The sequence below is a fragment of the Ooceraea biroi genome, chromosome 8, assembly GCF_003672135.1.
Source record: "Ooceraea biroi isolate clonal line C1 chromosome 8, Obir_v5.4, whole genome shotgun sequence".
Taxonomy (NCBI): domain Eukaryota; kingdom Metazoa; phylum Arthropoda; class Insecta; order Hymenoptera; family Formicidae; genus Ooceraea; species Ooceraea biroi.
The window spans coordinates 3,431,418-3,459,278 of NC_039513.1; the positions used below are offsets into that span (position 1 = coordinate 3,431,418).

Consider the following 27,861-nt stretch of genomic DNA (forward strand, 5'->3'; position numbering starts at 1 on the left):
TTGGAAAGTAGTATTTTAGAATATTATCGAGAAAGATAATAGCTTGAAAAATAATTCTAAACTATTGAAGATTTAGGTGTCATTAAGATCTCAATTCAAAAGAGAAATTCAAGTAATTTCAGAAAAAGGATTATTTAATTATAAAGCACGTCAAATTACCGTTAATTGTATGTGTCTCGCTCTTTGTTCAATCGCTCTTTGCAAGGCGGTTCTAGGATCATCCTTGTAATTCTCTTCTCTGATCCTCTCGGCTTCTCTTCTCGAAGCAGCTTCTCTGTGTCTTTCCAGAGCACGTTGTAACTCGCTCTTCTGATTCAAGACGTTCTTGCCACTGTAGAAGAAGAAAAAAGATATTCAATTAAATAATTCTTTATTCGGATCTTTGTTTTCTTCTCATAAATGTAAACGCTCTCGAATAAAATAATTGTTTAACGAAAATTTGTCCGCAAATGAAAAAAATCTTCATAGATTAATTATATTAATTTATATAGAAATCAGACGATTGCACGGATGAAAATTATATTCAAACCATCGCCACGGACTCATTGTCTCCGTGTCGCACGTGGAAATGCACGTGTGAATTGGATATTGCATGCCAAGGGAAAAGTTGGTAAGCGTGAACTGCTTAGTTCCATCGAAGCGTGAAGAATTGCAGGTGTGTCGAGGTGTACCACGCACCGTATGCCAATTAGACATACAGGCGGAACAACGTAAAACTATAATCGATTTTATCTCGACTATGATTGATCGAAAATACCGTACTGTACGCAGGAAATAGTATTCTCTTCCGAGACGATACTTCGTTGTCTAATCTATGTAATTTGTACTCATGATCGCGCTCGGATTCGCGTATGATGGAACTATGGTATCCATTATGGCCCCGCGGCCAGCTTTCATCAGGAAGTTTTCCACGCAGATAATTGGCTTTCCATTTTCGCATTATTATCTCGCTCATAATATTAATTAATATCGCAGTCTTGGACGTGCGGGCGGAAAAGCGATAAAATATTTACTTTACGTAGGGTTTTCCTCTTGAAGATATATTCATTAGATTGAGAAAAGGAAACTCTCTTATTTGATCGAAGAAATTTTTAAATCATGGTTTACTTGAATGAAAGATTTAAAAAATAAAAAAAACAGTAAAATGTGTATTTTACGAAGAGTTTCTGGTTTACACCATCGTTGTTAAGTAAATTGAAAAAAATGTGCATCTACTGAACTAGAAAGCACTTTCTATTATAAAAACATTCTTTAAAAAAATTAATATATTTGCATGTTAATTCACTGCAGTGGATGAAAATTTTAGAAAGGCATAACTTACATTTTCTGGTTAAAGAGTAATTCTCTGTGAAGATCCTTATGATTAGTGGAGATAAGGCATGGATTATACGGTTTCCTCGGCAAGATCAAGCCGTCTGGTCCCATATGAGGAGCCGGTGGCGGGGGCGGTACGCCTAGAACCGGTGCCATTTTTCTTCCTGAAATTAAACAAACTGCATAAGCTGTGCCCGTATGGTAGTTACAGCGCAATTACTACTTAATACTCCAGGAAATCTGCAAGGATCATCGAGTAAGCAAATAACTATGACAGCAAGATAATCTCCAATTCTTTGTCGATAAACACGATTAAATAAAACAATAATGTTGAGCGATATATTAACTCAACTGATACACGATTAATAATTATCATTATGCACGCGAGCACCCTCAGAATTAGCGAAAAAGGTTTGTGATTAACATTCACCCTCCAACGACGCTATTCTCGCCCTCACCGAGCCCTGCTCGCACATCGTGGTCTCGTATCGCGACTGAGGGTGTTCGCTCACTATACTCGTTCATATCAAAGAGAGAAGTTCTATATATTTTTGAGTAAGGCTTCTCTCATGCACGCTAATCGGATTCAGGGTGCCGTGCGAATAAACGGTTGCCTTTTTCGTCTCAAGGTGAAATAAACGATGCGTTTCCGCTGTGATCAAACGAGGTCGAGCGTTTGTACCCCTTTTTGTTACGTTTACGCTCAAACTGTGCCACCCTCAAGGGCCATGCGAGCTGCTAACAATGCGGATCGTTTTAGCGGCGTTAAAAATACATGATGACGATCAAGCGGTTCTTGACATTGATAAATAGCGATTTTGATTCATTCAATAGAACTAAATTAAACTTTATGACGAAATTGTAAAAAGAGTCATAAAGATATTATCAGTAAATTATTACTAAAGACGTTATTGTATGCAATATTTGCGATATGTGTCTTTTACATTCGAGTGTTTGACTTCCGTTCCCTTTACCGGGCAAGACGCAACGTTCTCAGATAAAAATCGCAGCGTTTCGAAATCGCAGCTTCACGCCAGTTTGCGCCAAGAGAATTCAGGCAGGTATGCCGCGTCGTTGTATGTAGCGATTTTCTTGACACGCACTTACAATTAGATTCGCACTTGGTTCCGGCCACAGAGACCAAATGTCGACAACGTAGTCACTACATATGTCGTCTCTTTTCGCTTATCATCTATTTATTCGAGATACCACTGTACTACTAATCGATTGATACAGCATGTCACTTCTACGAGCTTGTACTGATAACGTTGTAAAATCGTCAGTCTGAATTGAAAAGCCATATCTCAATAGAGACTTACAATCAGTCGAAGAACTTTGATCTTCCTAAAAATTACTAGCGGATGGCACATGGACAATCCAACTCCTCGCTACACAAATTTGTATTACGGTAAAATCTATTTCGAGCAACCCAATGAAGCGTTCGATCGAAGCGCGAAACGAGGTCGCGAAAGCAAGTCGACGTTTCGTTCGCGCGTACGCCGCATACGCGATTTTACGGATGTCGCTGACAGGAGTCATTTTAGAGTCATTTAGAGAAAGAAGTTGCACGCATACTTAAACCAATGTAAATTACGTAAATTCATTTAAGATATAAATTAAATTCGTTGTTAATCTTATTAAATTCATTTTTTTGTGTCGTATCATTATAATAATAACGTTTCACAAAGATCTCTGGGTACACCTGTAAAACAGCGTACAGGATGTAAGGATAAGAGAAAAATATAGACGTTATTTTTACTTTTCGAAAAACTGGTTGAATAATATCTTTCAGCCAGGTTTTAATGATACGCCTATTCCATTTAATTATTCGCGGAGTCATTGACTTGCCGCCACGGTGCATTGATCTGAATTTTTGAAAGCGCGAGATAGCGAGCTATGCTTACCTACATATATAGAAGGTATCATTACTGAAGATAAGCATGCAGTATCGAGGCTAGCTTGATAATTAGATATCAGTGCATGAGAGTGTAAACATCTATCATATGTGAATAACTTAAACAGTATCTTATCACTCTCTTAAAAAATCTAAAAAAATATTTAAAATGTGCAAGATTCTTTAATGATAAGTCAAGTGTGCAATCATTCAACGACGCATATCTCTATTCAATTAATAAAGCATCAATTAATTACTAATTATTACATATCATGATTTGGATGCAAATTACTTAAGTTACGGTCGTGCATAATTATCACGTTTCATCTGATATAGAAAATTCTTATTTATTGTGAGGACTTCCGCTTGTGATATCATCCATCGATAGCGCTTCTCCGAAAATAGTACGTCAGTGTATTATGCAGAAAAATATAAAATAATGACTGATTCCCTTTTAAAGAATAGTCAGATGCATGCAATGATGCATCACACTGATCTTTACGGCAATGTAATTTAAATTTTTATTACTTAAATTAATATTACTTATTTTTAATTCAATGTATAATTAATATTATATTTGTCTGTTAGATGCATATGCATTTTAGCAAAATTCTGAGAAACTTCCATTGAAGACACGAAAGAATATCTTGAAAAGGAATTCGTGACGACAGCGACTATTATAAGCTAGTATTATAGAGAGAACGTTCTTTTGTCGCCATTCATATGCAAAGCTGAAAAGAAACGGTGCATGCAGGTAACAGGATAACAGAATTGTAAAAGAGCGCACGTGTCGCGTTTTACCACTTTACTGCACTTTGACAGAAAGCTTGAACTTTGATCAACTCAATAGCCGTAGCATATACAGTGACATAATTCTCATCTTACTCCAAACACGCAATTACATTACAGTTCCACTACACGACGTTACACGATTCTAGTTATAAAATCACAGATTGATAAGATCTTGTATAAATTGCCATGATCTATCTGAGACTTATTAATCTGTACAGTTTTTCCATGTGATCGCGTAATCGATGTCAGCCTTGACATCTCTCGATTCAAGATTACTTTCTTTAATACGTAAGTTTAAGTATAAAATTACAAACTTTATATAATAAAGGATAAAATTCATAATATTATAAAATCGCAATGAGATTATTAATTGGTTTATTTATCATATTTATCATATAACGTATATTTTGCTTATGACTATAAAATTGCAAGATAGAATTGAGAGGAATCAACTGTGAGGAATTGCATCAATATTCAGCAAAGGATCTAAAAGAATCTCAATTGGATAACGAATAAAATTGACTTCAGAAAACGCGCGGAAAGTCCGTGCTCTCGTGAAACATTTCGTCATTCAACGATCTAACGGTTCCAGCGGACCATCGATAATGCATTCGCGTGCTCTCTCACTGTGGGCGGCCCTTATCGTTGAGAGGGAACCGGATCCGATCCGGATTGCTGGATTTTACGAGCGGAAAGTGAATTTCGCGCGAACGTCGCGTCTGGCGAGGCGCAACATTGTTAATCGTGACGGTGTGGCATGTTTTACAGCCTTGCAAAACGACGTAGTTGCTTCTCTCGAAACGAGACATTAAGAAATATATACAAGCGTACCCGAAATAATGACGAGCAATTGCGAGATCCAAATCGAAAGTAGTCGCGAAATATCTCCGACACGACACTTTCTTCGATCTCGATAAGCAAAAATGTAACTCTCACTTTCGATCTCCGTGATGACGTCTCAGTTTCAATATGAAGATCTAGCGAAGCTATCATTATAAGATCAAATTAAATTTCTAGTCTATCTCACTTTTTCTCAAGATTCATTGAACGTGAAATTGATTTTCCTTAATAATTTTTGAGTGTAACAGTTGCAACAAGTTTTTAATATTTAATATTTAACAATGTTTTTTAATCTAATGTTAAATCAATCCACTATTTAGTTATATTTAAATAAATAATATTGTTTTGTTATCGAATAGCAGGTTACTTATAAAATAAAGCAACAGTTATTATTAAAAAGAAATAAAACAATATTTAATAACAGACGAAAACCGCATTCTAACAAAAGATCCATCAGTAGTAATCCATCAGTAGTAAGAAATCATAAAGGAAACACCAAAAGTGATAAGCGTGAATGTGCAGAATCATTAAACGAGCCTTACTGCATAATAATAATTAATCTCTTTAATCGCGAATTTCGAAGATGCTCTAAATATAAGAGAAACGCACAACAGCTAAAATCGTAATAATTAAGACCATAATAGCGGTTACGGTATAATCGCTAATTATTCATTAACAATTAAAATCCAATTACGAAACTACGCGTGTATCACATTATAGCAGTAATTACGTTTATCCTTGAATCGTAGTACAAAAGAAAAGATTGTTAGAATCGTCAATAACGCGAATGTAATTACATTTTCAATGATCTTACATTATACTGATCGCGGGTCAAATTAACAAGTGACATAATAATCTAATAATCCACAATGCGATATAAACTCGATATCCTGTTGTATCCTATTCTCTTCCGCCTTCCTGCTTTCACCGTTAAGCTTACCTAACTTGATCACCGCTACACGCAATTGGTTTCCACGCTAAAGCTCCATAAGAAGGTGAAACTACGACAATCGAAGCGCCGCTAATTAATCAATGCTGTGATCACGCTACCTCTATGAAGTTGGCCCCCCTTCTTCAAAATTTGAAAAAAATAAGCACAGTTCTGATTGCCCCCCCCCCGAAGAGTTCTAGAGTTCCCAGTCCTTTTTAGAAAGAGTTCTGCCATTTAAAGTAACGAAAACACCATTTGAAACACCGGGGGGCTAACTTCACGAAACTGAAAATTCAAACGGCTATAACTTTTTTGTTTGTAATTTTAGCGCTTTGAACCTTAGGAATAATTTGTAGAACTCTTTGGGGGGCCATCAGAACTCTCAATAGAACTCCGGATTTCCAAACAAAATTTCGGACCCAGAACTTTCAAAGTGCCAGAACTTTTTTTGTTTTCGATTTCAGAGCATTGGTTCTTAGGGATAATCGGTAGAACTCTTTGGGCGGCCATCAGAACTCTCAACAGAACTCCAGATTTCCCAAAAAAATTTCTGACCCAGAATTTTCAAAGTGCCAGAACTTTTTTGTTTTCGATTTCAGAGCATTGGTTCTTAGGGATAATCGGTAGAACTCTTTGGGCGGCCATCAGAACTCTCAACAGAACTCCGGATTTCCCAAAAAAATTTCGGACCCAGAATTTTCAAAGTGCCAGAACTTTTTTGTTTTCGATTTCAGAGCATTGGTTCTTAGGGATAATCGGTAGAACTCTTTGGGCGGCCATCAGAACTCTCAAAAGAACTCCGGATTTCCCAAAAAAATTTCGGACCCAGAATTTTCAAAGTGCCAGAACTTTTTTGTTTTCGATTTCAGAGCATTGGTTCTTAGGGATAATCGGTAGAACTCTTTGGGCGGCCATCCGAACTCTCAACAGAACTCTGGATTTCCAAAAAAAAACTTTCGGACCCAGAAAAAATTCAAAGTGCCAGAACTTTTTTGTTTTCGACTTGAACGCATTGAGTATTAAGGATAATCGTTAGAACTCTTCGGGGGGCTAACAGAACTGTCAACAGAACTGCGGAATTATTAAAAAAAGTTTCGACCGAAAATTTCTAAGTCCCGCAGGTCGAAAATGTTTTAAATAATTCCGCAATTCTGTTGAGAATTCTGGTAGCCCCCCGAAGAGTTCTAACGATTATCCTTAATACTCGATGCTCTCAAGTCGAAAACTAAAAAGTTCTGGCGACTTAAAGTTTCAAAGTTCGAAAATTTCTAAGTCAAACATTTTTTAAATACTTCCGCAGTTCTGTTGAGAGTTCTGGTAGCCCCCCGAAGAGTTCTAACGATTATCCTTAATACTCGATGCACTCAAGTCGAAAACAAAAAAGTTCTGGCTAGTTGAAGTTGCAGAGTCTGAAAATTTCTAAGTTCCTCAGGTCGAACAGTATTTTAATAATTCCGCAGTTCTGTTGAGAGTTCTGGTAGCCCCCCGAAGAATTCTACCGATTATCCTTAAGAACCAATGCTCTGAAATTGGAAACAAAAAAGTTCTGGCACTTTGAAAATTCTGGGTCCGAAATGTTTTTTGGAAATCCGGAGTTCTGTTGAGAGTTCTGATGGCCGCCCAAAGAGTTCTACCGATTATCCCTAAGAACCAATGCTCTGAAATCGAAAACAAAAAAGTTCTGGTACTTTGAAAGTTCTGGGTCCAAAATTTTGTTTGGAAATCCGGAGTTCTATTGAGAGTTCTGATGGCCCCCCAAAGAGTTCTACAAATTATTCTTAAGGTTCAAAGCGCTAAAATTACAAACAAAAAAGTTATAGCCGTTTGAATTTTCAGTTTCGTGAAGTTAGCCCCCCCGGTGTTTCAAATGGTGTTTTCGTTACTTTAAATGGCAGAACTCTTTCTAAAAAGGACTGAGAACTCTAGAACTCTTCGGGGGGCAATCAGAACTGTGCTTATTTTTTTCAAATTTTGAAGAAGAGGAGCCAACTTCACAGAGGTGATCACGCTGCGAAGACGGTACAAAACTGATGCAATGGTCGGTCGAAAAGAACCCAACAAATACGAAGTAAAAGAACAGAAGAGAAAAGTCAGCCACAAAATAGCGTTTGTAAAATGTCCATTATACGATGAACGATGATGGGAATTCCTTTATGATCTTTCTCCCCGTTAACACTTGCAAAATTAAAGATTTTCGAAGCGAAGAGAGGCGGGGGAGCACCCTGCTCGGAGAGATGCACGATGGATGATGCGACGAATCTCAAGTTAATGTGTCGGGTGTGGGGAGGCGAGGCGAGGGCGAAGGGGATGAAACGCGCTTAGTAAGCCGTCCCGGAACGTAATTTTCAGGCAGATGTGCAGCCACGAAAGGGAGATCATTGCACCGGCAAGGAGCAGCTGAAGTAGCGTGAGAAAATGCGGCCGCCACGCCGCGCCAGGTCGTCGTCATTGCTGGCACACGCTCGCACTCGCCGAGGATGATAGTGACCGAAGGGCAAAGTCAGGGCCGTCGCAACGTCGAGGACGAGGACGAGAAGTTGCGTCACCAGAGAAAAAGGAATCTGCTTCCTCTTTATCGTCTCCAACCGGAATTCTGTTTCTCTTTCTCGCCTTCTTCTGCTAGCCAGGAAATCCGTGCTATATATAACTCGAGAGCCATCTAACATTGAACCCTATGTTCCAAACAATCTTAGGAATTCAGAGGCATCACGTGATGATTCATAGGTAAATTATAATTAGCACGAGTCTATCTATGTATTCTGGCGTGGCAAGTTTTGGGATACTGGATATAATTAAGAAAATATACAGCACAATAATTTAAATAAATCCAAGAAATATATTGAAATATAAGAAAAAAATGTAATTGTTAGAATTAATCGATAATTGACTTGCAATCGAGATCTAGAAACCTTTTCTGGGACAAGAGATAAAATTTGGAGTATATGTTCCAAGAGGAGGAATTATCGATGGAATGCGAAACGTAGTTGCTACTTTATCGAAATATAATGAACATAGAGCAACTAAATTCACATATGTTGTTAACTCCAATAAAAATGTTGATACGTGTGATTTACATGCCGATGCGCTTGATTTACGAGAAGAAACCGTTAGCTGTAAATTAACTGGCGTCATGAAAACAGGAATATAAATTTTCAGCAAATGATATGTCTCGGATATTAGAATCCGATTAGAATATGACAATAGAGATGCAAGAAACGTCATGGTATTTCTCTGAAGAAATCGCGCACTATTTCACCGCAGATGTAATCTATATATTTATTATTCCAATAGAAGTTATTTCAAAAACGCTAATTGTTTAAAATATGTAACGCACGTAGGCGCAGAAATATAACATATATTTATTTACCCAAATTGTAAATCTAGGCAATAAATCATGAAAGCCTTTATGAAAAGAGAAGACCACTTAAAGCAAATCTAAGAAATAAAAATACTTTAAAATAAAGAAGAAAGAATATAAGAATAGAAACGATGACACATATTTTAGTATTTTATATTGAGAAAGATTAAAAGAGATCTACGCCCCTTCGTATAGACCTGAATAGTTTTATTGGCGGCCCTTTTACGCAGCGGAATTTCGTCAATGAAACTAAAGCACACCGCCGAGTGCATCGAATGAATCTAATCGTGCGGTCGTCATCATTAATTGCGCCTCTTTATGAAATAAATAAAGGAAAAAAAGGAGATGTGAAGAAAGAGAATCAAGTGACTCACCGTTTGTCAAACCGTCGCCGTCGTCCGAGTCGCACTTGAGACCGTTAGTAATCACCTGAAATGCATGTAGATTTGATTAACGGCGAATTATGTTACAGTTATCGAAAGAAAAGAGGTTTCAAGTGTCAAATCGCACTCCGAATACTGAAGTAGTTGAATTAGGTATCGTTTATACATACAATCGATAAGTTTCGATTCGACATAAGAACCAATCAACTGACTGAACTTGAAATTTAACAAGTTAATATCTGTACTTAAAGACAATGGTATTTGTGTGAAAGTTATATCATTATTTAACATGACTATATGTAATACATTCATTCACTCTTAATTTGCATCCACTATTACGAACAAATTGTAGCTTTTAAATTATTTCGATACAGTGCTACGAAATAGGAATTTCTTATATTATTAAATTACGTTAAATTAACATTTTCAGATATTCCACCAATATGTTTTTCTCTCTCCAGGCAACTAAAAAAACTACATTTTCTTCCTTCGCATCTTCTTCTGAGAACAAAAAAGAATCGAAAGTCACGCCTACGGGCTTACGACTTCCATCGTCATCGTCATCGATGATTTCACTGAGATATCATTCTCACTATGTCAGTAGCGATCATTCACAATTGCTATCTCGATTATTTGTGAACTTTTGCGAAACGTCATCCGTTTCCACGGACTCGTATAAAATCGGATAAAGCCACGGCTTCCGGATAGACAAGAGATGATGACTGGTAATTGCAGCGGTTTTCCATCCGGCATCACGAGACACTGTGTTCATCGCCACGAGCAGTCTATCATAACCGCAAAGGATATGTACACATGACGAAAATCAAGCATTACGCATAGGAAACGTATGTTAATCGTGCGAAATCACCTATTAAATCTATGCTAATGATATAAAATTAGCCACTCGCCTGCAATATAATACGAGATGCAGCCATGGGAAAACCGTCTTAATCCTTAAACACGCAATTTGTGTCCGTTATCTACGCAGAAATCCTCTCGAGTTTATAATGTGAGTCTTACAACATGAGGAAGAAAGAAAGAGAGAAAGAAAGAAAAAGAGAGAGAGAATAATAAAGAAAATTTTTTAAATAAATTACATATATATAGTATAAAAAATAAGATCATATGTCCACCAAACTTGATTTGCACTATCCTCTTTATATGATGCTATTCAATATATTTTAATAAAATTCTATTATCATTTTTAACATAACAATCTCAAAAATACATTTTTATAATACATAACTAAAAAGTTTCACATTATTTATACGATTATTCATTACTTTAATATCTCAATCTGAAATAAATTCCTTTCTACAGAGAATAATCTTTAGAAAAATGTAGATTGAAAAGCGTGTTACTAAATTTATGCGTGACAGGAAACACGCATGATAAAATATGTCCACTTTTGCATAACTGATTATAAAAATAGTAATTATGAAAATATCCGTGACATTATGTGAAATCTATCTGACAAATGAAAATTTCAACAGTTTATGATCATGTTCAAACGTTACATCGTCTGATGCCTGAAGGTTCATAATTATCTGGAGAACTTCCGCCCTCGATTTCGACCACCGATAACGCTTCTTCGAATACAACGCGAGTAAAAGAAACCAGAATAACACAGGCACATTAAAAAAAATAATTATAGTTTAATATTTTGTTAAACTTATATTACACAAGTTTTCTACAAAATAATTTTAATAATGATATTAATATTTAATTAAAAAAAGAAATGCTCTTTCCATTATCATTCATATGCAAAGCTGAAAGCAACAGATATCAATAATATAAAACTAAAGAAAGTGCATGCAGGTAACGGGATAATAGAATTATAAAAGAACACACGTGTGCCGTATTTTAAATTTTCTTGCATATTTCAAACTTTTTTTTAAAAGAGACGTTGAAGAAATTTCGCAACAATTTCAATCAATTTCATTTCAATCCGCTTATGTAGACGAAGAACTTAATAAAATACGAATTACATGACTCCATTTATGCATTTCATAACAATATTATATTCATAATAATCAATTTCTAAAAAAAGGCAATCGGATTAGTAAATAGATCTTCTTTACATAACATTCCTGACATGAGAATTTTACGAAGAGTCCAGTTGAAGCAAAGATCAAGTTGTCTGAAGAAAACGTTCAAGCTCAAAGATGTGAAAAAAACAACCTGTCGAGAGTCGAGAAGAATCGGTGTTGCGTTGTGATTTGCAGTTCGACGTTTCTCCTCTTCGCGAAACGAAATCACCGACCCACCGTATATAGACCGTAAGCGATTTCGCGAGGCATCCATCCACCATCCATCAGCATTGTGTGGTAACTTGCGCGATGGTCGCTAATTGTACCCTCTCGCACGCGTTAGCACCACACGTTCAGAGGTGCGGTTACAAGCGAAACCGAAAAGATGCCGAGCACGGGTTTAAGTTTCGCCCCTATTTACGTACATGCCGCACCGGGTAGAACGAGTTAGAATGGATTCAATGTGTCGAGGGGGAACCCCGGGTCTCCCGGAAGGAAGCGGAAAGTATTAATATTTCTTGCACGACCAACAAGGGGGCAGCAAGCGGCGATTGTCGCCGGTGGTCAACTCAATTTGCTCGCGTTTACTACATTGTGGTAAGGCGGGAAAGGCACAAGGGCCAGATGGTCGATCAAATTGGCTGGAGTTGCTCGTTTTGGGGGGTATATCACAAACTTGGTTATTCAAATAATCCGGGAGATAATGTGTGCAATAAAATTCTCATGTATTATCTCCACATAGGTATTATTTTTTATATATTAACTGCAGTGCAGCAATTTGAAAAGTTTAGCACGTGTGTGCGTTATAAAGTGGATGTTCATTCTAAAAATAACTAGGATCGTACATTAAGATAAAGATAATATTTACGGAAGAAATGAAAGATTAATGGAATCATAGATATATAGGATAGATTCGGTGTAAGACAAATGGTTACAGTGCGAATTTAGAAATTGTAAGAATTAAAATCAGAATTTATGAGCCTATTACGAAAGATTAATGAAACGGCAGACTCGTGCCATATCAAAGATGCATAGAGTTATACACATTTATGGAATTAATAATTACAATACAAGATTTATTCTATTAAATTAAAGGCCAGTGTAATTAAAAACTGACTGATTAAAAACACTTACGATTATTGAGATCTGAAACAGCAATGGTATTTAGAAAATGCATGCTATTGTATGCATGCAGCAAATGAGTTAATATAGAACATTCCCTTCGATTATCGCATTCTATCGAATTTTACTCCTCTCTTTGCGAGTTGAGCCATTCTCCGTCGAAATTTTCAATTGCGATTTAATTTGTAATTGATGGTTTACTTTCCACAATTTTTCATAATTGCAGCGAGACTTCGCTCGCACAGGATTATTCAAAAAGTGTCTACAGAACGCACGCATACTTTCATTGTGTGCTCGTCCCGAACGGGACGCGCATAATCGTTCATCTATAATCATACGTTCCATTAGTAACGACACATTGAAGTTTCGCTCGATGAGACGCACGTAACATCACGTGGCCGCGGCGAGCAACAATGGGCCGCAGAAAAGTGCATTTGCATACACACGGCACGAATGTAGCCATAACAGTCCACTTAGGCATTTTTACGGTGCGGGTTCAAGCGAGTTTTCTCCGCTTAAAAGCGGCCGCCACGGCGAGCGATAATCGCGAGCGGGCGAGCGAGACCAGCCGCTTGCACGCGGTAGGAAAATTATGTTCTTCGCGAAAATGATCCTAGTATTATTGCTCTCGAGCCGGTTTCATCCCGTACCTCTCGCCTCTCGCCACGCTTTTATCGAAGCTGTCCCCGAAACGGCTAGTTTAACGCTCGGCACACTCGCCGGATAAAAGCGCCTTTTCCATTCCCGGTACAGAGCGATAATTGTGCGCGCGACCTACAGTTTAATTCCATCGTCCATTACGGAATGAAGGAAGTCGAGAGATAATCGGTATCTTTCAATCACGATCTTAGGAAACCATGCAAGACACTTTCATCGATGAATATTCTTTCCCTCGTTTCAAGCTTGAATGTGTAGGATGTGCAAATATAGGGGATGCCTTGTGTTCCTTGTATCTTATCTAGTATGCAGATTCGAAGATCAGTTCAGAATAAATTTATCTTTAAAATATATACCTTAGAATTTTTTAATTTCAACATTTAAGTATAAAAAATAAATGATAAAAGGAAATATTTAGAGAAAATATTACGGATCTTATTTTTTCGATACATCTTGAAACATGCTTTATTATTGCAATCCGACAATTAATAATAAAGATATTTTTGTAAGGATAAGTTTTAGTCATATCTAGTGTAGGTATTTACTTGAGTATCTAAACTTGCTATTCGAAGGATGCATCCCAGAAAATATCGTAAAATTTGATTATTCCGTAAATTTATTTATGTAATCTGCAATAATCGAAATAGCTTGTTTTATATCTGTACATTGAACTATAATACATATAATTAGCATCTCGAGGCATAACGGCGTCCGTAATGGAGCGATTTATAATTCCTGTAGTCTAAGTTGCTTTTACGTACTGCGTCCACGCCGCACTTAACAACACAAACTTTACTTTACGACGTGGCGGATATTCCATGAATATCTTGATTATTTCTCCAAGAATTTCCTTTACTTTCGGTTTTCTCCGACCGCCTGTGACAGTGCAAAGCGAGCAGACCGAGTGTCATAAATCGAGGAAACTCGTTGAATGACGATAACCCTGTTTATTTTAAGTAAATTACGTTGAAGAAAAATTAATAAAAGAAAGCTAGAAATTGGAAATATTATAGTTTTAAAATCAATAATTTATATAAAAAATAATATAAGTTATATGCCTTGTGCGACTTAAGATCCTTCACCTTTTCCATCACCTTTAATATTTGAGATGCGTGTACTGACACGTTGATAATTTTCTTGTTGATAAAAAAAAGCGAGCTAAATTGCGTATATGTCAGCCTTATCTTAGAATGCGCAATACTCGTCGATCGATTTTCCGAATCGACCTTGATCACGATAAACGGGGCGCGGCCAGCATCCGATTTGCGCCGTGTATCTCGCCGATAAACAACGTTGACATAATGAGCGGTAATTTTGCGAGACTTTAACATTGCAAGACAGAATTGAGACCATAAATGTGCTTTCTCCCGATGGCTCTTCCGGACGCTTCTTCTAATGATTTACGACCAAAACCCGTTCGCGGCCACTAACAACTCTCGAGAGTTGCGAAAGAGCGGCGGAAAAGGTATACGCGTAATATCCGAGAAAATTATACAGTAATTATGTTTCGAGCCGATATCGAAGATGTAACTGTTGCTTCATAAATAAAGTCTCATTATTTCTGCAATGTAAGTATACAGTATCAATCATTTGTCAATAAAATGTTAATCTAACTAAATTCTAACTAACTAAAATGTTCATTTTTTAATTTAGATCAGTAAAATTTGCATATCGTTTTATAGCAAGTTTTTTGACGTAACATTAATCAAGATTGTGTACGCTATAATAATGATACATGTTTATAGTCGATGATATAATGTATGAATGATGAACTGAGATTTGAGATAATATTGCAATTAACAAAGATACGAGGAAGAGAACTCATCGATAAACCTTGCATAAGTATCGAAAATTCTAACTGCGTCATTGGTTGACAATGCGCCTGATATTGCGCCGTTCAAACCCATCTCGGGCTTTACGATAATCATCGGGTGATTAGGAACTGTGATATCCTTGGCGCCGTGATAATCAAGTCACTCATTCCATAATGTTTATGTGTTCGATATTCGTGATACACAGATGCTATAAAAACAAATAAAAAATACTGACGTACACAAAATAGGAAACAATCCGCTTTAGCATTATATAGTCATTTAGAAATGCATAAAATTCATTGTTTTGATCCATTAGAAACAAAGTAGTTGTAAATGCGTTAGAAATTACAGTTTGGAAAAACATGAAAAACTATAAATTCAAAATTTTCATTTAAGTATCGAACAGTTTAACCATATGATCTTCTAATTTTACGCTTACCTTTCTTGTCTTACTAATTTTAGAAATTGGAATTGTGCGTCACTGTTTTACGACAAATGAGATATTTTTAGGATTTACATTTAGGCCCAAGGATTCAAACCATAATCACCACCCGGTATGTGGGCGCGTGCATTGAATTGCATACGATGCTCTCGTTACACGCTCGAGTGCCTAAGAGTGCGTAAAAGTGACGTGTTGCAGACACTTCCGATCGATCTTCATATCACGCCACGCGGAGAATACAAGGCGATCTAAAAGAGAAGACCTTCGTCCTATAGTCTTGGCGATCGGTCAAGGATAGTCCGATAAATCTGGAACGCCATGCCCTTAACGGCATATCGGATTTGCCTTGTTCGCTCCATCAGGTAATTAATATCTGCGCCACCAAGGTCTGAATGGAAAATCAAATCTGACCGACTAACGACAAGATCGTTTTGCTCATGTTTGCGCTGCTGTAAAAAGTTGCGAGAAATGTCGCGCATATGCGACATTGATCCGCTAAGTGGACAACATATGTCCTATATATGTAACGCATGTGTTTCAGATAAAGTTAATCCCAAATTGTATGTGTAACGATGTCTATCATTAATATTAAAAGATTACAGATGAATGTCCATATGGGGACTTTCATTTGGCCAAAGAAAAAATCAACGACGCTTGCTCCGGATTGATAAGCGATATCTATAAGAGATATTTAATTTCTCGCTTCCGTATAATTACGCATAATCCCGCTTCAATTACTCCGCGTAATTACAGTATTTCATACAACGATCCATATTAATACAGTTTCAATCGTTCATAATGCAGATATCGTATTAATCAATTAAATGTTTGCAAAAAATAAAAATACACTCTCGAATCTCGTGAAAGCAATAACGCTCCTCCGTCTCACAGATAACAAAAACCTCCGAAATACTTTCGAATCTCCTGCACGCGATAAGGATCCTCTGAATATCCGAGCTCTTCGTAAACGCTAAAGATCCCCTAAGGCCCGATTCCATTTAGACTTTAACCGGAGTTTTTTCATACCGTGTCTGATGTTCAATCCAATAGGAGAATTCGTTTTCTAAAGATTCTAGACGCAGTGTGAATTCTCCATTAACGAGTCAAACTCCGCTTTTAAAGTAAGTTGTGGATCTGAGTGGCTTGCGATATCCCGCTAACATTAACGACCTTCTAAACGCTTTTAAAGTTCTCGCGGGCAGTAATGATTCTCCGAATACTTTCAAATCCGCCGCGAGCAGAATACAGCGCTATACATATAAATTCTCTTGAATTATCTTCTAATAAATAATGAGAATTCTGTAAATAATACCGCACTTCACGTCTCGGTAAAGTGCTCTTCAAACATTTTCCAAGAGTGTCGTTCTCGTAAACGTAGTGTCGCGTTAATGGTACAATCTAAGAGTTGTAATCGCCTACCGAAATGGATGTTACACGGCTCTGGTCGTCGTCGGTGCGCTGAAAGCGTCGTTCGGAGACGCCTGATGTGACGAGACGGCGCGAAAGTACCTCGTCGTTACTTTTACTCTTATTTGCGCGGCGTATCACACGCGTTATGTTATTGCCGTTGTAACGCGCGCACTCGACTACTTCAACACAGCTCGCTCGTCCGAGCGCGCGACGCAAACTGACAGGTCGCCGCGTCGAGACGCGCGCGAGTCGAGCCGAGCCGAGCAGAGCGGAGAGACGGGCCGACGAGCACGCGACCCGCGCTGCGTGTAACGTTGTAACGGGTATCCCTTACACGCTTACGCTGCTTCCTACGGCACCACCGGCCGTGAATCCGCTGACATTCACGGGAAAATTCTGCACACACCCCATCGCAAATCGTGGTTGTCTATTTTTACAAGAAACGAATGTGTGCCGCAGTCTTTCAAGGATAATTGATACTCTCTTCACGCGTGCTTAATGCAAGAACCTTGTTTTAAATAAAGATACGATTATTATAAAGTATAAAAAATAAAAGAGTAGGATATATATCCGGAGCATACATCTATAGTGATATATATTGGGTTGGCCAAAAAGTAATTGCGTTTTTTTCCAATAGATGAACAATACATGTCTTGAAATGTAACTAACTTCATTCTAAACCGCAAATTCATTATGTAGGTTAACAACTCACAGTTCAAGCTTGTTTTAGAAAAAGAAAGTACACGATTTCGTTAACAATTGTTTGTTTGCCGTCGATTTCAAAATGGAAAATCAAAAAGAACATTTTCGTCATATTTTGTTTTATTACTTCCGAAAAGGGAAAAACGCTGTGCAAGCTCATAAAAAGTTATCTGATGTATATGGCGAAGATGCTTTAAAACTGCGGCAGTGTCAAAATTGGTTTACTAAATTTCGATCTGGAGATTTTAATGTGAAAGATGCACCACGCTCAAGAAGGCCAATCGAAATTGATGATGACAAAATAAAGGCACTGATCGATTCCAATCGGCGTTTAACGACACGAGAGATTGCTGAGAATCTTAACATATCGAAATCGAGTGTTGAAAACCATTTAAAAAGACTTGGATACATTAGTAAGCTCAAAGAAATTCATCTCACTAAGCGTATTGACATCTGCGATTCTCTTTTGAAACGTGAGGAAAATGATCGATTTTTGAAACGTATGATAACAGGCGACGAAAAATGGATCGTCTACAACAACGTCAAACGAAAAAGATCGTGGAGCAAGCGTGATGAACCTGCTGAAAGCACTTGAAAAGCAGATATTCACCAAAGAAAGATTATGCTGTCAGTCTGGTGGGACTTTAAAGGTATTGTGTATTTTGAGCTGCTTGCAAGGAATCAAACCATTCATTCAGACGTATACTGTCGTCAACTGGATTGCTATCAAACAGAAACGTCGAGAATTGGTGAATCGCAAAGGTGTTGTGTTTCACCATGATAACGCTAGACCACGTACAAGTTTGGTCACTCGTGAAAAATTGTTGCAGCTTGGATGGGATGTGTTACCACATCCACCATATTCGCCAGACCTGGCACCATCAGATTACCATTTGTTTCGTTCTTTGCAAAATGCCTTGAATGGTAAAACCTTGACTGCTGATGAGGATATGAAATCGTTGTTGGAATTGTTTTTTGCTGAAAAAGATAAGAACTTTTTTGAGCGCGGAATCATGAAGTTGCCTGAAAAATGGCAAAAGATAATCAAACAAAATGGACAATATATTGTTTAATAAAGTTTTTGTTTCCCATGAAAAATTCGCCTTTTATTTATATAAAAAAAAACGCAATTACTTTTTGGCCAACCCAATAAATAAGAGATCTGTAAATAGGAGTGATACGTGAAGATACTTGTTGCTTATTTCTTTATAAGATACTAATGTAACAAAGTCATTTTGTCAAATTTATGATATTGGAATTCTAAAATGACACGTGTGAAGTGAGTCTATAATTTTTTAGATTTTTAATAATTTTTTAGAAAAATGAGGAATACCCTAAACATATATTTCCTCCGCTTTAAACTTATGGCAATCTTGTGCTTCGAAATAGGTACAATGCAGAAATATTAGCGATTGATGCTGCGCGCGCGGGTGCACATGCAATTCCCTGATGGCTTGGACTTTACAACCAGTAGTCCGAGTACAGTTTCACGGTGGTAAGGTTCACAGTCATGAGAACATGGACAAGAACCTCTCCGTAATCCGCTGCGTAATTCGCAATTATTTCTCGTTTTTCAAAGATGATTGGCAATTATGCAATACGTTCAGAAATTGAACGCCACAGCCAGAATCATATTTCCCGCAATTCACTTCACTTCACTTGAGATTGAGACACTAATGTTTCTTCAGAATCGGGATTTATTTTCTTTAACGTTAAACGGAATAATTAGAGAATTTCTACTTTTCCGAACGTAAAAATAAAAGAAGAAATAAATATAAATTATGTTTTTTTCGAAATTTTAGATTCGTTACCTTTCTTCGCACAAGACTATCGCTCGTTGTCTTCATACGAATGATACGTGAAGCGGAACATTAAGCATACAACACATCCGGCAATTCGCAGCACTGTAACCGTCACCATGAGCAACAAATCGTTAATTCTCTTAACGATGTTGGTCGCTATCGTGTGGCTAATCGGTCTGGAAATCACAGATAATTTAATGCTTCTCAGGCCACATATCAAAGTCGAACAAACAAAACGAAAAAGAATAAAAACGCGATCACACAACATTCATCTCGAGATGGTGCGCGCGACTGAATCCGAGCCGAGAAAACGTGCTTCCCATCGAAAGCACCTGTACCACCGGCACGCACTTTCACTCTCTCATAATCGGAGGCAGACCGTTGATCGGCTGTGTTTGAACGAACTACACACGTGAAACTTTTTCTACGCCGACATCGAGCCACGTGGTCCACGTAACGATTCCTTAGACAGGTTGCAGTATTGTCGAAACAATATTCTATGTTATATAATATCTTGTATATTACTGTGAAAAAGATAATTTCACAAAAGATCTTCACAAAACAAAAGTAAAATTAGTTTGCAATGAGAAGTATATCACGCGTAAAAAAAATAAAATTTGCAAAGTAAATTAAGGACGATCATTAAATATAAAAGTGCACGAGATATAAAAGCTTATGGCTCTCATGCGAATCATTCTGCAAAGATCGGAGACACGGGAATTCGGATTTTATCACTATGGATCGTATCGGATTTTTCTGCAAGCAGGAAGTAGGGTACAAAGTTCGTCGGTGAACTAAATTTACGATGCAACTATGTGACGTGCAGGTGCAGGCGCGCGATTAAGGAAAGCCGATCGGTAGGCCTCGAGAGTTGGAAATTGCGGTTAATTGAAAAGTTGCGGTGCATCCTCTCTCTCGTCGGAGAGTAACAACTGACGGCTGCATTAAAGAGTCGATAAATTGATCTAGGATACGATCCATTCTCTCACGGAAAGGTGCTCGCTAATAGTCATTGAATCACATAAAACTGCAAAAACCTGGGAAGAGATGCGAATTTACTATTACATAGAACAGAAACGAATCTAATCAATTTGCTTAGGAACAAATACTTGTATCTACTAATTAAATTACATAAAAGATATAAAAATCCGAGATATCGAGTTCTTCCTTATTATTTTATTTCTCAGAAATGAAAACTTGTGAGAAGAAATGTTACAAGAAAGACACGTATGTCCGTAATAAAGTTTAGGATTTATTACCTACAAACCTAGAACAAGATTTTACCGTGTCTCTTTCTTTGCTTCTCGTTTTTTCTCTTCAATAAAGAAATATTGCAAATCGGTTAAGCGCTGTCTCGGTACACTTTAAAATATTTTGTTCGTCCACGCTGCAACACGCGAAGCGAATTGTACGCGAGATCGAGGCTAATCGAGAAGCTCCTGAGCGGGACACTGAACAACGAATCTCTGTCGTCTTATAATTCGTGGCGCCTTTCCCTTACGTGACTCCATAATTTAAGGCATTTTAGAGATTGGACATGCGCTACTGCATATCTTATCTGAATCATTTATCCCGACCGTGTGTCCACGTGCAGAACGAATACGACCATCGATGAAAGTCCGAGGGCCGCGTTAATCGCGTATCATCCGTTGCACAATGTTGCGCGCAATTAACACGTGGCACAGCAATCTCAGTTGTCAGATTGATTAAAGACACCTGCAAAAACATTGAATACGACTGAATGTAAGAAAATGAGTAAATCAACTACCAATCCCGGCAAATGTTAACAAATATGCAAGTTGTCGAATAGAATGAATGAGATGGAGGATTAAAGTAGATGATACCAACGAGCGTGCTAATGAACGCGCCGAGCAATAACGGCTCGAGAGAGAGTAAAAGTAACTCGATTAATCTGCCGTTTTTTTCTTTTCCCCCGGGTGCGTGCGGTTGACGCGCTGTTACGCAGCAACGTAATACGCAAATTGGCAGAGTTTATCGTCCGAGTGACGAATGCAACGAGTCGGGACGTTTCTCTCGTGCGAGGCTCTCTGTTCGATTAAACAAGCGTGCACTCGCATCCTGCGGTGCGTTCGACCGTTTAGAAAGCGAGTGCGTCGCTCGCGGCCACGTGCAGCTTTGTTTTCTCGTCTGCCTGAGAATCGGGAAGAGCGAACCGAATGTGCGAGTTTTCCTCCCTCGAGGGGACAATGAGGAACGGATAGCGTGCTATCGATAGCTGTACCGCGCACGACAGCGATTTCTATCTTTGATTGATATCGAGAAGCAAAAGAAAACGTTCAGCTGTCCATCCTACGTTTAAAGTAACAGTGATTTAATGAAATTGAAGTAATCATGAGCGGAAGCGGTTATTTTCACATTCCCTCATTGCTCAACTCGCGCAGCTATAAATCATGATCTCTCGATGATGCATCCTTGTCGCAAGATTTTATTGTGACAGATAAGCAGCGTGTTTTTCGTATCAATTTGAAAGTTCAAAGAAAATAATGATAGAGTACTACTCGATATAAATATGAAACAGTATTAGAAAAACTGCAAGCAGAGAATAGACCGCTTTTTCCGTCTGCGTTTACTGCGTTTTCAGCATTTTATTATAAAGTCATTGGATAAGATAGCGTGCTTCCGATCGGTAGGAAAGTTCGAGTGTGATTTATAGCAACATGTATCTACGGAATCGAAGCAAAGCTGTCCATTAGGACGGAGTTTGTAGCACATCGATCACCTTAATTATCGATGCAATTACCGCTCTTTGCATGCGCTAGACATCAAACAGGCATCGGTGGCTCGTTTTAAAAATCGCAACGCGTTGACTTACGAGAAGTCGTTTCCCTCGTTTTGAGTGATAAATCATTTCGCTAAAATCCTTCCTCGTGTCGTTAACGCACCGTGAAATGCCGCGCTGATCGTACAAAGTTAAACCGTAAAAGTCACAATAGACAAATGTCCCGACATATTTTCTGCGCGTTCGCGAACCCGTGAAAATCACAATTGTTTCGCGATCGTTTCTCGATAAGGCGCCGCTAGACGATTCTATGAAAATCAACGAAATTAGCACGTGCTGCTCGCTGCTCGACAGCCGCGACGAATTTTCCCGTAGAACGAATTCCTGGCCTTAAACGCTCCTCGTCGTTAACGCGCCGTGAAGTCCTCGCCGGCAAAGGTAATATCGCAATGTGCGCTATCGTTAGAAAGTAAAACGCCAGGAGACAGTTGCCGAGAGCTTCTGATTCACCGCGACTCTAAATGCCGCGGACAGACAATAGCGAAAACGCACCTCGGGGCGACAGAGAGACTCTCACTTCCCCCGATGCAACAGCTCGTTATGCGGATATGGTTAATGCAAATTTGTTTCCGAATTAATCGCGAATCTAACGATCATAAAACGCGAGTACGTGAATTTTCTGAACGATGACGTTCAATTATTCTCGCCGGTACCATGTTTCGCCCATTATTCTGCGGTTAACATTAGGATGTTAGAAATGAGGAACGAGACTTGGATTCTTACGTGTCCGTTACTAGTAAAATTATTTCCTACTTTCGTTATTTCCTACAATCTTCATTTCAGATGTGATTTGAAACCTGATCCTACAATTTTAATTTCATTAAATGGGATATTAAAAAATATAAAAAAGAAGAATAAAGACTCGTGATAGTGCAAATATCTTTCCTCGATAGAAATGTTTCTTAAATTGTGCCGCGACAATTTGGAACTTTACCTTACTGGAACAGCTTATATCAGATCAACAAATGCTTTGTATTTTTCAGCGAGTAACAGCGGTCTCGTCGAATAAATACCGCGATACTACTGCGTTCACTTTTTCTGCATGTCGCAACAGTGAACATCACTTCTTGCAGGAGAGTGTTAATACACTATCATTCCGGGAGCGAAACGGCTATCAGACTGCCAGCAATGCAGTCATTAAAGTGCCACCGAATGACAGCCGTTCTCCGCTAACGTCCGTGAAATTAGCACGTTGTCTCTCTTCCGCATTGTGACAAATCCATCAGTGGACTATGATATACCTACGATGCGGAATACAGTTGCAATAGTCGTAGCCTACTGAAGGAGAATCCAAGTTTATAATTCTTCCTTTTGAGAAGAATCGTAATTTAAAATCAACGCGTCGATGCGCTTCTGATTTAAATAATTCAAAGACTTAAAATGCGACTATAATAATTTTGATTACAACCATATATTCGACATTAAAGACAAGTTTTTTTATAACGGAGATTATGACATTGAGCCGGATCGAGTCCAGGTTCAAACTTTCGCTTCCTGCACCGAATCCCAGAGCTTCCACAATCGGTTGATAAATGAAATGTTGCATTCTGTCAAACTCATGGTAAATGTATGCTAATCAGCCCGCAGGCGAACCGTTGCATCTGTACGCTCGATCAGAACGAGTCCGAGAGCGTTCGGACCAACGAGCAAACACCTGGCGGACGCGATTCCTGTGAGAATCACGTTTCTCCACGGAGGATTATGTAAAACAAAAAGCACCGGTCCGACAGGATCGCCCGCAACATCCTATCGTTAGGGAGAGCGAAAGAGGGAAAAAGAAAAAAAATGAATGGAGAGAAAGAAGGGCGCGTTGCATCTGTCCTAACTCGCGCTTTGCGATAATAAAATGCCGCCCGATTTTTGCGTGTTCCGATAACCACGGCGAAAAAAATTAACACGCAATTAACCGGGTGTAAGGTGTTCATTTGCGATATGCGGTCATTATTCTCGACAGGATCGGCTGTGTCTCAAAGATCAACGTCCTGAGAATCGGGTCTCTCGTGTCTCCTCCAGCCCCGCTTAATCTGACCATAAAAAATTTATCGTCATTTGGACGAAAGTAATAGTGTTTACCTTTCTCGTAATTTGCAGGAGTTAACGTGTCGCGCGTTAAATCGGCGCAAAATCACGGCGACTTTCCCATAGAAATCGCGCATGCATGGTGTTATGACAGGCGCCGATACGATCTCTACGCGAGACACTTTTACCGTCTTTTTCTTCTCTTCGGGCGTGCACACACGCGAAGACACGATTTAATCGATTCTGCTTAATAATACGGTGTGACCGTCATTAGAAAGCGTCCTGTGCTACAGATCATAGCGTCGCCCGCGAATGCGACACGGTATATCGTCACCGTTGCCACTGGTCGGGCCGAGTCATCACGCAAATGTTGTTATTAATGCAACAATCGATATACGAGCAAAGCGATATTGAATTTTCGGCATGAACGATGATTTCTCTACATTCACAACAGACCGAATACATATTTCATCGCACAGAAATTCGCTCTCACCATCATGGCAAAGAATGGAAAATCACACAATGGGCAGATTAAATCGATCTATCATCGAAATGAGAATTAATTTTCCTTCTGATCGAGTTTCTCTATTATCAAGTTTAGCTCCGGCGTTCCAGCTCAAGTCTCTGATCGCGATAACTTCGCAGAGAAACCTAGAAATAGAAACGATTGAGGAACAGGGCGGTACCCCCTCGATCAATGGCACATACGGAATCGACGATACAATATACGCTGTCGTTAGAAAGTAAAACTCGTATCGCAAGACAAGACGTGGAATTAGCACTCTGCATCGATGTAGTGATGCAAATTGGCGTGATCTTTCACTTTAATACTCTCGTATCTCGTAACTACGATCAGTATCTGTCCATCTTTCCGGAATATCACACAGAAATTACATATTTCTATGGAAGCTGGGGTTCTCTTTCAATACAGTTTGTACCGAGATCGTCAGTTCCACAAAGACGCTCCCATAGAAAGGAACGGAAACAACGTCGGAATGAGACCGCCCGCGTTGAAGAAGACAACTGACCCTAGTAACTCGTGCCATCAGGCACGAGTCGAGATCTCGTCGCGGGTAATGAAAAAGAGCGGTGCCTCAATTTCCTCAGAGTCAGTCGTCTACATTACAGAAGGGAAACAATAGCGAGTGCAATTCCGCGAGAGCAAAATCGGTCCTCTCATAAAACTCATAATCGCGCACTTCGGAGGGCCAGAAGAGCGGAACAATCGTGGTGGTGCACTCGACCCGCGCAAGAACGTGCGTCCGCACCTTAAAATTCGCCTTCTTTGCGTTGCCATTTCTTCAACCCAGAGACTGGGGAGAGTAGGAAACGCCACGTCAGTCACCTCTCGTTGGCGATTTAACGGAAAGTCGCCGGAATTGTTTTCCCATGCTAACTGGCTGCGCCGGAAATGATTTCACACCCTGTATAAAGAATCCGCGTTTGTACCGTACGGAAACTAGTTCCTCGAGCGTGGAGTACAACCAGTTTGCGGTTAATTAATGTTGCAAGACCGGTAGCTTGCCGTTCCTTCGAAAGTGTACGGAGCGTTTGTGTCTTATGGCGCGCCGCGCTATTCCGATAATGTATCATCCATTATCCGCAAATCACAAATTAAATGTATGATCGATTATGCGAAAGTTTTGGAAGTGCGTCTTGCGTCGAGATGCGCAACTTTTATTTTTCCTTTAATAGTTACGTGATTAAATATCTAATCATAATACGTTGTCCATTTTAATTTTCAGCATTAAGTAATCTTTCTATATAAATTATTCGCGTTCACGTATAATGAAATAATATAGTACATTCATTAAGATTTCCATTACTCGGCATTATTAAATTAATCTGTGTATCCATCGTGTTCGCTGAAAATGTAATAATTATCGATTATTTAAGTATAAGATTATATTAAGATAATCTTCACCTAAATTAATTTCATACTAATTCCATTAATAACTAAATGATTATCTAAATTTTGTAACATGTGCAACCACCGTACAGCCAGCTGTATCCCATAATCTGCTTCATAAGCATTATCTCATATTAATTATTCGACAAGCGTAGCACGTTCCATGGTTTGCCAAGTTTGAGTTTACTCTCTCAACTCCTTCTCAAACCAGATAAATAATACGCTATATATGATACGATAGTTTCTATCTTCCGTAAAGAAACCAGACACTGACGCAGGAACTTTTATGATATCAAAACGCAGAATCATCCTGAAAACTTATCATTTCGTGACTAAATTAATTTCTGTTTCTTCTATTAATTTTCATCTAAATTAATTTCTATTAGCAACATTAGTCATTATTCTGTGAATTTTAATTACTTTATTTTATGTAAGGCTAGTTCTCCGATATCGAGACCGCCCGACGCGGATTTCGGCGAAATCAGGATCACGTGCGGTTGCGAAAGGATGCTGCATCCTCGCACCACCAGTTGCAACGATCTCTGATGGCGAAATAGAACGCGGGGAGAGCTCTATTCCACGATACGCACGGGCGTGGCGTGTCGCGAAAGAACGCGAAGGCAGTAAGGCGTTTTCCAACGCGTTACGCAACCGTCCCGACGCTCCGTTTGTCGTGTCTCACGTAAGCGAGACGCGGCAATTCGCACGACTCCCGTATTTAACGCTCGTAATATATTACGCGCGTGTCGGCGTCGTAGACAGCGCGAAAGGAAGACGAAATTCCAAGGCCGCGCTCGAATACGCGTTCGCCGATACGCACTCGTAGATACGCACTCGACACGCGTCTCTCACGCGTCGGTGTACTGCCCGTCACTGTTCATCATGAATGTCTGGGTTTATCGGATTCCTTTGTAACGTGATGAGTACACACACACACACACACACACGCGCCCATGCGATTTTAATCAGTTCGAATATCATCCAAACCGTTTCTTATACTCGATGTTCTTTTATTCCACCGAATTGTATTTACGCCCAAATAAATACTTCGCGTTAAAATTCAAAATTAAATTCGCTATAAAGCTGAGAAAGGCCTAATAATCAATGTTAATATACATCAAATATATTTTCAATTAAAGATATGCGCATAACGATTGCTTGATGAAACGCCAGATCAAAAACACTGCAACTCATGTCTCGTCCTCGCATGTTTCTCAGCGTCAATATTTGTCGAGTACTTGTTTGGAGAATCTTTCGACGCGATATCAGAACCTCTTTCTTTCTCTGCCTTACGAAGTGCGCAAATATTTTTCTTTACCTCCGTCATCGACCGTTACTCTCCACGTTAAACATCCGAATCCTTCACCGACACGGGCGGCTTAATCGTGAGCGATTTTAGGATCGGTCTTTGCAGCGAAGCGAAGCGTGTAGATCGGAAACGGCAAACCGGAATCTCGGTTTTACGAGGCTGGCCGGTTTTGCGTCGTCGTGCAGCCTGCGAGACCCGCGCTCACCGCAGGACCGATGAGATCACACTGATGCACAGATCTTACTGTCGCACGTAGCGAGATCGGCGATCTTCCGAAGCCGAGCACGCGGCGAAAAATGTTTAAAGCACGAGCGTAAACATCGGACTGAGGAA

The 27,861-nt window shown here is 39.0% G+C and overlaps 1 protein-coding gene across 2 annotated transcripts in view; it reads right to left on the minus strand.

Moving 5' to 3' along the window:
• The window catches only part of LOC105274842, a 35,341-nt gene that overhangs the window by 2,320 nt on the left and 5,160 nt on the right, over positions 1-27,861 (minus strand). For both annotated transcript variants that reach the window (XM_011331290.3, XM_011331292.2), the window contains exons 3-5: positions 9,504-9,558; positions 1,322-1,478; positions 160-331 (exon numbers count right to left, since the gene is read on the minus strand). In XM_011331290.3, the coding sequence (XP_011329592.1) occupies positions 160-331; positions 1,322-1,478; positions 9,504-9,558 (384 nt within the window). The remainder of the gene's footprint in view (positions 1-159; positions 332-1,321; positions 1,479-9,503; positions 9,559-27,861) is intronic.